General features: G+C 40.8%; 1 protein-coding gene across 7 annotated transcripts in view; it reads left to right on the plus strand.

Annotated features, from left to right (window-relative positions):
* ZNF536 (zinc finger protein 536) overlaps positions 1-16,874 on the plus strand; it is a 342,702-nt gene extending 325,828 nt beyond the window's left edge. For all 7 annotated transcript variants that reach the window (XM_040075265.2, XM_040075270.2, XM_040075263.2 and 4 more), the window contains one exon: positions 15,729-16,874. In XM_040075265.2, coding sequence (XP_039931199.1) covers positions 15,729-15,964 — 236 coding nt within the window. In that variant the 3' untranslated portion in view covers positions 15,965-16,874. The remainder of the gene's footprint in view (positions 1-15,728) is intronic.
* The last annotated feature ends 382 nt before the right edge of the window (positions 16,875-17,256 follow it).

Consider the following 17,256-nt stretch of genomic DNA (forward strand, 5'->3'; position numbering starts at 1 on the left):
TTCAGCAAGGAGATAGCTGAGCTCTAATATTGTGGGCAAAGCAAGCTCACGGAGCCAGAGTTGTGTGTGTGTGTGTGTATGTGTGTGTGTTTTTAAAGAAAGGCTTCAACTCTGCCTAGACAAATACAGACCATTTATTAACGTGCGTACAGCCGTGCTATTTTGCAAATCCAGCAATTCTTATAAAGCTGCAAAACAGGACATAAGGCTGAATGCCTTCTGAATTAAAATAATCTTAGATAGGAATTAAGAGCATCCTCGCTTTCACTTTGGATGAAACAGGTCACTCCAGAACTTTGATGTATTAATGCTAGCATAAAGTGTTATCTTAATACTCTCTTTTATACTTACAGGACATATCATCAGCCAAATGTCTCTTCCTTGTACATCTGACACGCCGAGACATTCGTCCTTTAATACAAAATTTATCTTATTTGGCACTATTTACCTAAACATGGTCTGTTGATAAAGTCCTTGCTGTACAAATGGAAAGGCAGTTGACTAAATCCCTTATTATAAATAATCACTGTCTATCTTTCAGTGTAAATTCAAGGACATGTTCACTTTCAAGCTATCAGTTCAATTAGAAAAAGTCTATTCACTGTCGATGTCTATATCTCATGGAAATAGGAAAGCACAGTTAATAAACAAATCAAACTATTTTAAAAAATAGCACAGTGGATTATGAATTCTAGAGGCCATGCTGATGGTGACACTGTCAGGACACACGCTATACAAAAATGTATACAAGCAGTGTTATCTAAATTTTTTATGCTACCTTCAGGATTTAAATCTGACCTCTGTGCCTTCCCTCCCCAAATCTTTGACATTATTTCAGAAGAAAATGCCTATACTGTACCTTCCATATATTAAAATTTAAATAATAAGTTTGCACACATATAAAATGCTAGTTAAGCCTTTTCCAATTTACTTCTTTCTATAAAGAGTAGGAAAACTGGTTTGAGGTTGTGAACAATTGTGTGTACAGTACAGGCTTGGGATTGACCAGAGCTGAGGAGCAGGAGTGGGGCTGCTGTTGCTCTTCCTAATTTTGCTGTAATGGCTGGGGCAGTTTCTATATCTGAAAGGCTTTCTCCGTGGTAGCCATGTGATTATACAAAAAACTCTCTCTGTTCTTTCTGTAAGAAAGGGACTCTCTAGCCTTTCAGGTTGCACAAAATGCTTGAAAGTAGGAATCCAGAAAGCTGGAAAAAGTCCAGAAACCCACACCCCTCTTCCCCCAAGGTTTTAAAAATACATAAATATTTTTTATATATCAGACTATATTAATCACATTCTATGGAATTTAAAGGAGCTTATCCAGTGGCCTGGGTCTTGATACCTAGAGGCTCAGATGGAAGGGATCTGTATGCAAGATCAGCACTGCTCTCCTCCATCCGTGCGCTTGTCTGAAATCAGAATTTGGCTCCTGGTGGCTATTTCCACACAGTATTTACCACCCTAGAAGCAGTGATTATATTTAATGGCAGAATTTCAGTTGACTTCTCAATATGTATTGAGTTGACCTTTAAGTTAAACCACAGATTAATTTTTTTTAGTTGTCTCTTTAAGTACATTTATAGACCTCTCTGTTCTGATTAGCATAACGGTAGATAGAGGAAAGTTACCTGCCTCAGATTATTTGTTGAAATCAGAGAAATTGCATCCCTTCTGCAGAAGTCAAAATATTTGCGCCCCCTCTAACCACTGTATGCAATAGTTTTGTTGCAAAATGGTTTTGGTTTATACACAGGGAAGCCCAAGTGGGTATCAGTTTGCTTGAAAGCTCAGAGCCTGCCATTGATTTCATATAAGTAAATCTTCTCCCTGGAAGTCGGGGGAAGTCAGTGAAGCTTCTGTGGGATTGTGTGGCTCTCCTGAAGGCAGCAGGAGCAAGGCTTTGGTGCACTGGGTGCTGCTGGCAGGGACATTTGCCTCTTTGCTAGCTGACATGCTGTGGTTTGAATAGTTCTTCAGAGATAGGTAGGGAGCTCCTTGATTCTAAAACATTGAAAAAATACCAAGACGCCCTAAATGGACACAAGTGTCTCACTGCCCACAGAAACTTGGACTTCTCCAGTTTTGTTTAAAATAAAATCCTGAGTAGCATCTGTTCCTCTGCATACTGACTGCCACAGGAGCGGTTGGAAGGGGGTTTTGGTTTTGTTTCCTTCGACATCTAAGGGTTTTGCTGCACGTTCATCTCGTGTCCTTTCCTGGGTGGCAGCACATGGCTTTAGGGATGTGGGTGACGGCAGCCTCAGCTCTGGGTGTCGATTGTGTGTAACCCTTAGAGCAGCCAGCCGGCTCTGTGAGCCCCCGGTGGTGGTAAAATTCCCATCCTCCCACTTAGCAGCCAGTTGTGAGCCCCACCCTGCCTGCAGGAGAGCTCGGGATGGCTGCAGGTCCCCGCACAGGTGCTGGGCTGCAGGACCCTCACCCATCCCGTCTGTCCTCGGAGCCCACCGTCCCTCTCACACCCAGAGAGAACACCACACAGAAATAATTGCAAAAATAAATGCAAAAAGGAGCACAGATTCACAGTGAGACAATGGAATGTTCCTGCTTTTGCGTCCAGGCGCATTTTCACGTCTCTTTTATGAACCTTTGTAAGTAAGGGCCAAGCTCCAGGACCCCAGCTCAGGGACAGCTCGGGCTCGTGCATTGTGTAAGCTCCCGTGCATTCCCACACAAGCCTGTGGGATGATTTACAGGCTTTGTGGTATGCATAACCTTCAGCCATTTGCTGAATCAGGGCCTAAATACTGAAATATTCTTCAATAGTTCTGGCTCCACTATGAAACTCTAGAAGGCACATTTCCCTCTCGGTGTCTCTCCATAAGACCCATCAATGATAATGGAGTTACATTAGGCACATCTAAAGTTAATTATACAGTTACATCCCTCTTGGTCTGTTTGTCAAAAAGAATACGATAAAAAAAATCCTCCGACTTTTAATACCTATTTTTATTTGAATTTTGATCTGCCATTTAGGCGAAAGAGTAAAGACCACACTGAGAAGACTTTTGGTAGGTGGGTCTGGATGTTTGTTAGCTGAGAGCCAGCGTGGGAAATGTTGTGTTAAGAAAATCTACAGAAAAAAATTCTATGGAAACCAAAGCAAAAGAAATATTTTGGGCAGGCTCTTCCCTTTAAGAATTAAGTGGGTGGCTTTAAGGGATGCTGATTTATTTTGGAGTGCAGGTTTAGAGGCATGCTTCAATTAGATAAAACAAATTCTGATGTTCACTAAAAACTCAGGAATTTATAATGCAGAGAACAGGTTGAATGAAAGAGTAGATCTAGAAATTTTGCAATTCATTGCATATTAAAAAATAAGTATTTTTAGTGTTTGTTTAGCTGATTTTTTAAAACATAATTTCACATTTAAATATGGTGAGCCAAAATCCTCTATCCCAAACACAGGTCTCTGAATATCTTGATTTTGGTATGTGAGCATATTGCCGAGGGAAACCAGGTTTGTCTAGGGATGCAGTAGCTTTGACATACTCTAGTTTACAGTACCTGGAGTGTGCTCTATTGCTAATGTGTTTTGCATGCAAGATCACTGTGCTTCAGTATGACAGCTAGGAAAAATGTCAATTTATTTTTAATTGCAGCAGGACGCAGTTTGGGGGAGAAAAAACAAAACAAAACAAAAATTAAAATCTCATTCTTTGTTAGAGAATTGTTCTACAAGAGTCCAGTCAGAAAGCTTCTGGTACTTAATAAAGTCAAATTCCTCCCTGAGTGTTCCCTCGAGCTCCCGTGGAAGCCAGCGGGAGTTGCGCATGAGTACCGAGGGCAGCATTTTGCCCTCAGGACTGAATTTCCCAACTGACTCTTCTTGTAGACTGTCTTTTGATTAACAATCTGTTTGCAGCAGGCTAGGGCCAGGGAGGCAGTGTATACCCCACTGTTCAAATCTGTGGCAAAATATTCTACAGAGAGCTACTTAATAAATATCAACTTGCTCCAATAGTCATTGAGAAATACCTCAGCAGATAGCAATCAATCGAGGGCTGAGTTGGGGGAAAAAAAAAATACAAAAGGACATCAAAGAGGTTCTCATTCCCAGTCTATTGCTCTATTTAAGGGTCCTATAATTCGGTGAGGTTGTGTGCTAAATAATTTGTAAGCCTTCAGAACATCCAGGTTATTGTTTGTGGACAGATGGTGCATCACATTTTATTGCTTATTCCTTCTGTGGTTTCTCATATGCAGGACTGATGTGCACTCTGAAGTCTTTGTTTCCTTGCTAAAATCTCTAATCTAAACCAGGCAATCAAGCTCACAGACAGTGCTTCAGAAAGCATAATCATACTTTTAAAGGGGGAAAAAAACATTTCAGCTGCAGTTAGGAAGCAGATGTGTTCCCTGAAAATGTAAAAGGTTATCAGAAGTATTAAAATAGGGAAATAGACACGGAATTTGGGAGCACTGGGGAGAGCGTGTATTTTCTGACTGTACTGCAAGGTAGGTGTGCCTTTTCCTAGGCTACCTGCTTTGTATCTGGCTCTCTGCCGGAGCTGGTGTAGCGAAAGCCTTCGGAGACTGGCTTTTGCTTCCACCTTTCCCCTGAGATTGGCAGTCTTTGTCTTTTACAGGCAAGGAGCAGCCGTGTTGTGATCCTGGAACCGCTGCTGCCCCGAAGAGTTAAATCATGTTGATATACAGGAAGGAAATGGAATAGACTAACTCTACTCTTTTCTTCCTACGGATTTTTCTTTTTATTCTGAAGATAGAATTACTGTTTGTAAGCATCTGAAAGTCATTAGTGGCTCTGCAGTCTGTCAGGTGCCGACGCAAAAAACTGCTGAAACTGAACGGGTTCCTGTGCGGAGTGCTGGGAATTTGTCATGTGCTGATGAGCAGTTATAATAATATATGAGCAAATCACAAGCATTCTGCAAATTAATCAAATTTTTTTTCCCCTTCTCCCTTGTCTCTGGGAGAGTGGCTTTGCCGGCAGACGTAGGTGAAGCAGTTTTACTCACAGATGGTAGCTCTGGCATCAGATGGAATTTATATAACAGTAATTCTGATTTCCTGCCAAAGTAGCACTGAAAACACCAGGGAGATTGTACAAGACAAGTCATGTGGTTTTGCTGAGGTTGTTGTGGGAAGTTTAAGGGGGGAAATCTCAAATTTTCCTCTTTGCATTTATTGTTTTAGCCTGAAGGGCCAGAAATCGTACACCATTCTGCCATCGGCGAAATCCAACACATCTTTTTTTATGAATTGCGCTGAAAGAGTGCTTCCCAGCTGTTGGAACTGCTGGCGGGGAGGGAGCCACATGACTCCTCATCCTTTCCCTTTCCATACAAGGATTAAAGAGGGGAGGGTTCAAAAGGTTGCTGCACTACATGTTGGAGTGAGGCAGGGTCTCCCTTCCCAGGAAGCGATGCCATGTTCACTTAGGTTGTACTCCCTGTGGCATAACGAAACACAGGGGGGTGTCCAGGGCTTCGGGAAACGCGCTGCCAGTGGGTCTCCCTCCTCATTGAAATGGGAGGGTTTTGAATGAGGTTAGTCGGGTAGATTAAAGCTATTAGTTGTGTCGCAGATGACATTTCCAGTTTGATCAGTTGAAAACAGACAGGTGGGTTTTTTTTTTTTACCCGTTAAGGTAAGTGCTTGGTGCACTCGTTATTTGGCTTTTGCACAGATGAAACATGCACTGATCTGATGGCAGATCCTATCCTGAGTCAGAGCAGCACAGATCTGTTCAAGCCACGGGCTGGCAGCAAGGATGAGAGAGCAGAATAAGGCCCGGTGGCTTCTGAATTGGATCACGTTTTTAAAAACAAAAGCAGTCTTCCCTGGAAAAATATGATGGTGTTTTTATAATAGCCACATTTTGAGTAATGCATGGAGCATCGCAGGACTGCTGTGACACTAAAAGAAAAAAATAGAGGCAAGCAGAATGGGAGAACTTTCAGGGGCTGTTTTTAATAAAGAGGTGAATTCTTTCTGCAGTAGGAAAAATGATAAAAAGATGGCGTATCAGCTACATTATGCAACAAAGTAATGCTGCTGTGTTTTTATAATGTAAGGCACTGCCCATTTGTTTTGGTTTACGTGACTGCAGTGAAATAAGTGGATTAGACTGAAACTTTAGCATGCTTCATTGCAGCTGGTTGCAGACATCTGTCATTCCTCAGCCATACATTCTGGATCATGCCAAGAAGAAAAAGCAAAGTCTGACACCTTTCATTTTAGAGAGCCTTTTATAGAAAAGAAAAGGAGAAGGAGGGAAAGCATTTCCTTTGTGACTTGATAAAAAAGACACTTTTTTTCTGTGACAACACCAACAGCACTTTCCGGAGGGAGAGGTCCTGCAAAGTTAATGCTCAATTTACTCTTTGCAGCCCTTTAATTTTTTACTGTTTGATCTCCTGGTTTGTTGAATGGGATATGATAAAAATATGTTGGCTTATTCTTTTACAGAAACATTATCTATATGTACACCTACATCTGAAATGTGCCTGGTGAAAGGTGGGCTGCTGTGAGCTCCCACTCAGGCTGTGCTCACGGTAATTCTGTGCTGTGATGGCACATAATGCAGAAGCATTGCCAATAATGAGTGGTTCTGAGAACTCCACTCACCAAATCCCATAAACAGATAATAGTGATGTTTTAGCAGAATGATTAGTGGGGTTGTGAGCTACTCCTGGGTAATTTAAAATATTAGCTATTAGTGAGCTAGATATTTATTTACTTAAAGTGTTTTGTTCTTCTTCAGGCTCTCTACTAAAACAACGCTGGAGAATCGCGAGGTACATGACAAGGTTTAATGTGGCAAAATACTGTCTAAATTACCCCAGTTACATGAAAAAACAACACCTAAAATGAAAAGAGAACATGGTTAGTCTAAGTGACATCATACATGCAGAAAACACATACTCTAGCTTAGGGTCTCACTTCAGCAAACATTATAGCATGTGGATAATTCCATCCCTTCCCACCCAGGTGATTTATGGACTGTGGAACTAGTGGGGAGACTGGGCATCCTTATAGGGCTGTGCACAGAGGGGCAGGTCTTTGTGTGGCTGAGGCTGTCCAGTTTGACACCAGCTGAGGATGTGACACATACAAACGTCGGCAGGAAAGATTTAGAAAGCTGAGTATAGAATTTTAAAATTCCATTCTGCCAAATAAAATAAACTCAAGACAGTTGCCCAGAGTGGTAGAGAAAATTCTACTGTATTTATGTAAGGCTAGGCAGAATAAAGGATATTTGGCAGCAAAACACCATCACTACTAACAAGGTCTTTCCTATTAGCTTCTGAATTGAATGTTCTCTTTACTAAAATCCCAGTGCCACCAGTATAGCATTTATTCTGGGAAATCATAGGTACATTAAATTCAAATACAGCTTCATTCAAGAAGTCTTAAATGCTCCCTGAAATAATAAATATTTACTGAGACAATTAAAAAATATGACAGAACATTAGCGAGAAAACTTGTGAATGACCTAGTAGGAAAACTGAGATATTTTGCTCAAGGGGGTTAGAATGGGAATATAATGTTATTGAAGTGATTAAAACAAGTAAAAGAGCGAATAGACATGGCAATTAATTGAAATATGTAAGTAAAGGCAAAGGTGGGACTCTGAGCATGTAATTTTGATGATCAGAAGAACTTGGGGTTAGTTAATATTAAAGAAAAGTCTGCCACTTATCTTCAAAATGTGTTTCCTTAGTTGCAGTCTACGTGGATCCCCAAAGCACGAGAGAAAGAGAAGGCTGTGAGGACTGTACCCTGCTCACTCCCTGGGCTCGGGCACCGCTCCCCTCTCATGTGGAGAGGTCCAGGCTGCAGACATGAAGGGATACATCAGGGTTTGGGAGAACAGGGATTGATACGTGAGGGGAGGAAATGGCTGGAAATGAAAGCTTATCCTAAAAGACAAGCTGCTGTGAGTTTAGGATTATGAAAAAGATTATGATTTCTGTAACCATTGCCATTATGACTTTAGTCAGAGTTTGCCTGCTCTTTACAACAGGTATCTAGTGCCCTTGATAAGAACTCTGTCCTCTACTTATGTGTATAAACCAAAGTAAATAAATATGTAAAATTAAATGTAATTAAATTTCCCAAAGCATGGGACAATGATAGTCTGGCATTTCAAGCTCAATCAATGACAGCATTCCCACTAACCTCATTTGGAGCCTGCTGAGGCTCCGGGCTCGTAACTCATGTTTGTCATGTCAGAACCTGAACTGATGCCATTGTGCACAGGGCACCATGTGTGCGCCCACCAGCCATGGTCTGGGACAAACAGATCCTGAGAAAGCACTGTCTTTTGCCTTTTTCTTGGAATTTTAGCGTTACAGAGTTCCCATAAAGTCTAATATTTGTTTAGGAAGATCTTTTCAGCCATTCTGCTGAGGCGATTCCTTTCTTCCAAGAAGAGATCAATTTCCCTCCTAAATCAAAAGTTCCTATGTGAATAGCTTCTTCTGAAAAAGAAACAAATTCTGTGCTGAGTGGCTGGAGCTGAGTAATTCTGTTGTTTTACCAACTATGCAAGAAATGGGAAATGTTTGTTTTCCCAGGACTTGCAAGTCTCTGTTTCACCATCAGTTATTTCACTGGCTATTTCCTAATTCCCTTGTATTTAGTGCACTACAGATGGCTAACAAGTTCCTCACTCTACCTCCAAATAATTATAATTTCCATGTTCCACATATCAAAGGCAAAAAATGTTCAATTAGTGATATTTTCCATAATTTTGTGAGTGATTCATTCAGTAAGGTAAAACCATAATGATGAAGGACAACAGTAGAATTTATCAGGAGTGCCCAGGTGACTGTTAACCTCTGTGTCAGACCAACCTGCACTTGGGTGTTTTACATAGCAGGGCTGATTTGTTGTTGGTTTTTACTTCTTTTGCTTTTAAAGGAAACTTCAGTGTGTGATAATTAGCGATTGCAGCCTTTTGAGACAGGAATTGAATAATTACTATAAGAACAGTTTTTATTTTAGGGGGAATGTGTGAAATTAACGTAATATTTTAATACATATTAAAGGCAAAGTGTAGCACCAACTTTTGCTTTTCTATGTCATGATTAAACATTTTAGTGCACTCATCAGCAAGCTGAAATACTTATTTGGAAACACCAGGCACTGTGTAATGTACTAACTTAAGAATAAATTCCAACTTTGATTACATTTCAGAAAAGCCATGTAGGTATCTGAGGGTTTCATTCAATCCAATGAATGAAGTTTTTTTGTTCAAGTAAAAATCTTTGATAAAATTAGTTACAGATTAGGTGTTTTTATTTTCCATCTCTTCTGCAGCCAGTGATAGTTCAGTGAATTGCCAACCCGCTGTTGCAGGTCCCCATACACTGTGTGTCCATCCCTGCAGGACACCAGGACAGCAGTGTTACGTGGTAGCTTTGGGATGAGCGCTGACCTCAGCGTGTTTTTCTTTTCTCCAGACACCCTTAATGCATTTATTCAGGATCAGGCTGGTGGCCATGTTTTGTGTTGGGTCTTCACCCCAAAGTTATCCTCCCCTAATTAAGATCTTTCCAGAAACTCGCAGCAAGAGAAAGGCTCTTCCAGGGAGCAGTGCATGTGTTTGGACCTGAGCTGCTCCAAAATGCTCAGTGTTACTGAGGAGGGATTTAAGTAACCAGACTGGCACCATGAGCAATTCATCTGATGACCTCTAAGGACTCTTTGCAGGATTGAGCCTGGTAATGAAGGAATTCAGCTGAATGGAGGGTGATCAGGGTGCTGTCCTCACTTTAGGAGTCGCGCGGAAACCTGTAACCCGAGGTCTTAGCCTTGGTAACTGGAAATGTTCCCTGGCCTTCCTAAAATCTAGATATCACTGCATTTAAAAAAAAAAAAATGTTGTTCCAGAGAAAATTACAAAAAAACCCCTCAGATAAGGCTTTTTGATTTTATGACTTTTCTTGGTCATCGTGAAATAGAGTTTTTAAAATTTAATTTTAGGTGTTTTTTGTAATCCAAGTAACATATAAACTTCACAGAATATTGAAATTTTCCCAGAAGACCCTCTTGGTTGGTCTTGGACCTGTGCGTAAATAAACATATACTTTTCAATTGTTTTATAGAAACTTTTATTACAGATATGGACTGATTGGGTGTACTTTAATCTCTCTGATATTTGGGGAGTTTCATAAAATGCATATTTTGAGACCAATAAAGTGGAATGGCTCAATCAGAGCCATTATTGTCTATTGGACAAATATATTTATTCAGCATTTTCCCATCCATACTGTTACGCTCCAGATCCGAATGGCTGCTTTAGAGCCATTCTGCTCTCCTGGGTAATGCACGCAGTGCTTGGGATGTTTGCTGTGGATAGGAAATGTATTTATGAAAATTTATACGTTAAAAAAAGGAAATTGCACTAGCCAAGATTTAAATGAAAATAGTTTTCCCCTTGCAAATGCCTGTTATTATGCTCTAATATACTTTCAAATGGCAGTGTTCACCAAGATGCCTGGGACCTGGAGGCTGTGGTCTGAGAGAGACATGAGCTCAGCCCAGCAGTCACTGCCAGAGAACTGAAGATGCTCAAAAAGCCTCTCTTCAAACACATAAACCACCCAGCCATCGTTGCCTGCCATTACTTCTGAGGCAGCACGCACTTCATGTGCTTAGAGATGATTGTACCTCAAATACAAACTTGTGTGGGGAAAAAGGATTCAGAGCAGCTCTGGGGAGCACGTGGGGAAGTGCAGGCTTACTGAAGGTGTGAGTGCAGGCTTTGCTGGGCAGCAGATGTGTGATTACATGGACCATTCCACCAGCAACGTTGTGGGACCAAGCATCCCGGTACAGCAGGCAGTGCCCATCCATCCTGAGCCACTGCAGCCGGTCCTGCTCCAGTGCCCGGGTCTGGCCAGAGCTGCCCTGCCTGTGTGGGATTACTACAGTGGCCCAGCAAGTCAAATCCAGGTCTTCAGTGTTCAACATCCCACCTAAAGAGATTTGTTTCTGAGAAATTCAAGCCTTTGAGGCTTTTTCCAATATCTCTTTGCGAGGGAATAATTTGTTTTAAAGAGGTAATTGCTGTTATTTTTGATTTTCACCAAAAGGATATTCTTAAACCAGGCAAAGAAATCTGAAATGAGTTTGCCGTATTGCATCTCAGTAAGTGCTATAGCCATTGGCCATCTAAGGGAAAAACATTCTGTCAGATAATCATGGCCATTTTTGCATTTTAAGGGAACAAATGTCATATCTAAGAAACACATTTTATTCAGAGCTTAATTATAATTTATAGTACATTGCACAGCATTTGTTTTCTGTTCATCATGTTATTGCTCTTCTGTCTTTCCCCTGAATTTATGCATTAAATTGTGTGTGTGTGTGTGTGTCTCGTTGCGTGTGTGTGTGTGTATATATGTACACATATGCAATATAATACAAAGTGGTGTAGTGGGGACAACAGACGGCTTGTGTGTGATGTATTATTGGCATTTTTCTTTCAAATTACCATTTTCTTGCTGCTTTGGGAGAAAGCCATGATTTTGCTGTGATTAGTACACTTTTAACAATCTGGAATAAATTCCTGATCTTATTCATGTGACTAGTTCAATGCCCATTTTTACGTTTTAGTGCAAACCCCTACATATGTGCCTGTAATACCACAAAAATAAGATGTTTCTTTGTGGAAATTTTATAGAATTTGGATGCCGATCAAATATTTTTAGAAGTGGAGAATTAATGCGGCTTGACCATGTAAATGATTTTTTTAATGAAAAAGACTTTAGTATTCATCACTCTTTCTCTCTCTCGTTTGTGTATTCCTTTGTGCTAATCTTAAAAAATGGATCCATATCAAAGTTAATAAATTACTAACTATTAGCAGTGTTTGGATTACAGTGAGTAACCCAGTGCCACTTCATTGACATTGACTTTTTATGTGTTCCAATAATGCATTTTGAGTTGTAAAGATTAGACAAAGCAAAATATGGTTTGGCATGTATCTTGAATCTTTAACAACTCTTGGGCAATGGCTTTGTTTAAATCCAAGGCCTTTACTTGAGATAAACTTTCTTTTTAGTGTCCCTAAACCCCAGACTGAGGTCCACGTCTTTCTCAAAACCTGCACTTTCTGGCTGCTCAGCTGATGCACCATGTTGGGCTGCATCAGTCATGCCATGTTATGAAACCTAACACGATGTGACTGATGCAGCCTGACATGAATTGTCACAAAGCAACATATCACATCACAAACTTGAAAGAAAAGAAAACAAACTTTACTTTTTTAATGAAGCAGCATATATTTTTAAAAAGGTGGACTAGTTTCAAACACTGAGGGGTTTTTCTTAATATGGGCTTGCAGAGAACTTCTCCATCCTGGTCAGAAGGTAACTCTTATCCACGCCCCTTGTGCTCCCTAGAATTCAATCCAAACTAGAGAAGATGATGAGCCTTGGTCACCCTGCCTGGGTCTGATCCTGGGAGGTTTATATCATTTTAGAAGAGAGGCTCCAGCCAGTGCTGGAAGTGATCACCCCTCTTGGGGAAATACATACATGCTAAAAGTGTTCTTTAAGTCCAGCCATCATTGTTGTCATTTTAGCTAATTTTGATTATTATTTTCTGCTGTTCCACTGTCTTAAACTGTCAGCTTCCATCCAGAGGATTGCAAAATCGCTCCACATGCTCAGTCACAGACTTCATAGAACGTAGCTCCACAACAGGATTTTTCAGCTGCAAACAATATATTGTCCTCTAGCCTCAATTTTTGATCAGAGAAAGATGCACACCATAGTTTTCCCCCCTAGCCCACCCACTTTCAGTCTAATTCTTTTTACTACAATTGCTATGCATATCACATCATCTCCTGAACTATCAGGAAGATTTCTTTCTTTTCTTTTTCTACTTTTTTCCTTTTTTTTTTTTTTTTTTTTTTTTTTTTTCCCCCCGAAGGGCTTTAATATAATTTTATTTGGAGATACATAGTGGGTAAAATACGTATGAACTATAGCTTGCTAAGGAAGGGCCTACCAACCACTGTTAGATAAAACATTATAAATTTATTGCAAACTTATCTGGGAAGGCTTATTCTGAGAGCCTGCTGCCCACAAGTTTTGGAGCTAAAATTAATGAATGGGGATACCTAAAACAAATGGGAATTTTCCTTCACCTCTTAGTTACAAGCAAATTGCAGATATTGTTGTCTTTGCAAGCAAGAATAATCTCTACTTTTTGTACTACTTCTGCTGTAAACAATGTACCGCTTGCTTTCCTATGACCCTCACTCTGTATACATATTTATATATTATTCATATCGGATTAAAAATGAATGTGCTCTTTACCACAGTTGTACTGCATAGTGACAATACAAATTAACTTATTGTGTACTTACTTTTCACAAGGCAGTGATGTGAAATTTTGATGGCTTGAAAAAGTAAGTCGTGGGGGAAGCAATGCAGAACTGAATCCTTGTAGGTGCACTTTATATTGTGTGATTTATTAAAGTGCGTTGAATTAATAAATGACATTCTCTGCATGGAATTTTGAACACGGTTTTCAACTTGGTTCAGTGGTGGGCAAAAAGAGTTTGCTTTTATGCTGGTGCATGTGAGGTGGTTAGCTCCAGCCATGCTTTGTGCATTCCTTGCTCAGAATTTGTTCTTTGCAGGAAAGAATTAGGATGGCTATTAAGAGCTGCTTGTGGCTGAAGCATTAAGCGATGGTTGGTGAGATCATAGCATCGTAGATTGGCTTGGGTGGGAAGGGACACTAAAAATCATTTCATTCCGACCCTCCTGTGGGCAGGGACACTTTCCACTATCCCAGGTTGCTCCAAGCCCCATCCAACCTGGTCTGGAACACTTCCAGGGGTGGGGCGGCCACAACTTCTCTGGGCCAGAGAAACCTGTGCCAGGGCCTCACCACCCTCACAGGGAAGAATTTTTTCCTAATATCCAACCTAAACCCACTGTCTGTCAGTTTGAGGCCATTCCCCCTTGTCCTGTCACTCTAGGTCCTTGTAAATAGTCACTCTCCATCTTTCTTATCAGCCCCTTCAGGTACTGAAAGGCCACAATTAGGTGACCCTTGACTCTCCTCCAGGATGAAACCATCCCAATTCTCTCACCCTTTCCATCCCTCTCATCCTCTTAGTGCCTCCTCAGGACTCGCTCCAACAGCTCCATGTCCTTCCTGCACTGGAGGCATAACACGAATATGCACATTGGAGGGTTTGGGGGGAACTCACACTTCTGGCAGTCTTCAGCTTATGAAAACAAAAGGTGACAGGGAGCTTTCCATCTTTGAGGAAGGAAACAAGCAGCAAGGGCTTAGGGCACCAAGTGCCTTTCCCCTGGGTAGAGAGCAGTATGTTTTGGGGGACTCAGCCTTCAAGTGGTGGTGTTGATATTACAGTAAAAATGGCAGGTTGGTTGAGCAGCCGAGGGCACTAACGCTGGTTCAAGTGAATTCACTCTGCTACAGATATGCTCACGCCCCTGTGCCAGCAGCTGCCCATGCTCTCATCTCTGCTGGGAGGACCATGGCACCATTTCCACTCCAGTACAGGTAGCATCAGACCAGTGCACAACACGTGTCTATTTGTTTAGCTAGTACATTCCCACCTAAAACCAAGGGGAGAGGGTCCAGCCCTTTCCCCACTACAGGAAGCATTATTCTTCTCCTCCGCTGCCCCAGCATCTGTTTTATGCCTGCTAAGTAGTACCACAGCAGCAAGGGAAAATGTGCTCTTCAAATGTGGAGATAGGGTATTGTTTTTCACTTATCCTGGCTTTATGTAGATGGTCTGGCACATTTATTTATTCATTTATTTGAGCAAATTAAAGCAAGCTAAGCGCATTTGACCTCAGATGGTCCAGGCTTAAGTTAATTTGAGAGACAAAGCTCATAAAGTTCCAGTAAAACACATCAACAACTTCCCAGCATAGGTTGAAATGTGATTGTTGAAACATAACCTCCAAAACCAGATACAGCATGGAGATTTGAAATCACAATAATCTGAAAAATATAGGACAGCATATTGATAAGCCCTACTGAGAAGTCATCTTTCTTTCATGTCTTTGTTATGGGGTTGATTGCCATTTTATCCACAAGAAGTGCATCTATCAGATTTTGTGCATTAACATTCCTTTTCTAAGCTGGCTTGGACGTTTTATTTTAAAGCTGATGATAACCTTGGGTCCTGGTCCAGCAAACACTTACATGCTTGCCTATCTTTACTCACAGGAGTAATCTCACTGGAGTAAATGTTTGCAGGTTTGAGGCCTCGGCTATCTCAATCCATTATTTCTTTCCATTAAAAAGTAATCTGTGCAATTGAAATAAAACATACAATTCTTTACCCAGAAACCCACCCAAAGACAAAGTGTGTTTATTAGACTAAGGGTCTGCACATTGTCATCCTTGAATTACACTTCAATAAAAAAGGTAATTAACAAATGTAAAAGAAGACAGTTTCGTACACGCTGTATTTACAAGAGTTTGGTTTGGATCGTGGGCTGAAGGATTTACAGCTGAGGGGAGAGATGGATTAGCTGCACTGCTTTGGAAATCCTAGGCAGAGAATTTTTAAAATGCAGTTTATTGAGGAAGAGCACAGATCTCTTGTTCTCTCAGAGGCCACTGAGCGATGCTCCCTCCCAGCAGGAGAGGGTACTGGAGGGCCCCGTTTCTCCAGGCTGTGCAACGTCCACGGGCTAAGGCAAAAACTAACCAGGCTGTCGTCTGTCACGCAGGTCACCGGCCTTTCCAGTGCAGATACTGCCCCTACAGTGCCTCTCAGAAGGGAAATCTGAAGACCCACGTGCTCTGTGTCCATCGCATGCCTTTCGACAACAGCCAGTACCCCGACCGCAGGTTCAAGCGCTCCAGAGTGGACTCGGAAGCTGCTGGGAATTTGGAGGAGCCGGCGGCTGCAAAGGCGGGGAGCTTGGCAGAGCTGTCTGAGGAGGGCAGCAAGGCCCAGGAGTGATGCCCAGCAGGTCCAGCCCTGCTCTGCTGTAGCCTTTTACCCTGGCTTTGGATATGTGCTTGGTGAGGGCTGGCTTAAACCCATTCCGAGGAAAAGGATGGCATGCGAGTTCCCAGAAGAGTCCAGAATGCTGAAAACATTCAAATATATGTATATGTACATGTACCCACACATGTACATATGTGTATATATATATGTATTTACAGACACAGAGATATCCAGTCATACCCACATTGAATATATATCTACATATACACACGCACACAAAATACATACATTCCATACGTGTGTGTGTGTGTGTAAATATATATATTACACATGCAAAATAAATTTCCAGCCCTTGAAAATGGCTGCTAAACAGTTACCTGGCAACAAATACTTCCAAACAACGTAGGTGGGATAATAAAGTGATTTAAAAATGCTAGGAGGTCGTTAGTTATTTAAAAAGCAGAGCGATTTCAAACTTAAAAGTGGTCTTTGTCCAAAAATAATGCTCTTAACAGAAAAATGATACCCTCTAAACGATTTAGTGTTGCCTTGAAGATTGAGGGGCTGTGTTTTCATTGTTGAAAACACCTTTATAATATGACACCAGCTGCTGTCATTTGCCTAGCATAGTAATGAGATGTCTTGGTAGACTGCCATGGTGCCAGTCTGACTGGAGCTGTCATTGCAGAGAAAATCAATTCAAGTGGTGTTGCAACTGCAGTGTAGGAGAAACCTTAGACGGCCCATAAGCTGGGGTCAGTACTGACCTATTTTGAAAAGTATTGTGATATTACATTTTCTTTTTTTTTTTTTTTTTTAATATACAGCCAAGTGAATCAATGGTTAGAAAAAAAAATCTGCTGCCCAGTGTGTGATTGCAGATTTGAGATGTAATTCCATTTTTTGTAATCATCTTGCAGTATTGAGGGAAATGCTTTTTATTCTTTTTTTTTCCTTGTTGAAGAAGTTGCTATAAATGTAGAAGTAAAATATATAGAAATATTCTTTAGTGAAACTAGTCAGCCTTATCAATAGAAGGTGCTGGTGAGAAACAGAATTTTATCACATAGGAGGTTGGTAAATTTATCTTCTGTTCTTTACTTGTCTTATTGGGTTTTTTCAAACTTTCTTTCAATTCCTTTTTTTTTTTTTTTTTTTTTTTTACAATTGAATGAAGGACTTTCCTGGTCATGGTTAATTTTCATGTATTAGTTTTTGTAAGTGTTACAGACACAGTGCAGAAGTTTCTTCTGGAGCAAGCCCTTATAAAGTAGCTTGACTTAAAATATGAATCCAAACTTTCT

This window comes from Hirundo rustica, chromosome 11 (genome assembly GCF_015227805.2).
Source record: "Hirundo rustica isolate bHirRus1 chromosome 11, bHirRus1.pri.v3, whole genome shotgun sequence".
In the NCBI taxonomy this organism is placed as follows: Eukaryota; Metazoa; Chordata; class Aves; order Passeriformes; family Hirundinidae; genus Hirundo; species Hirundo rustica.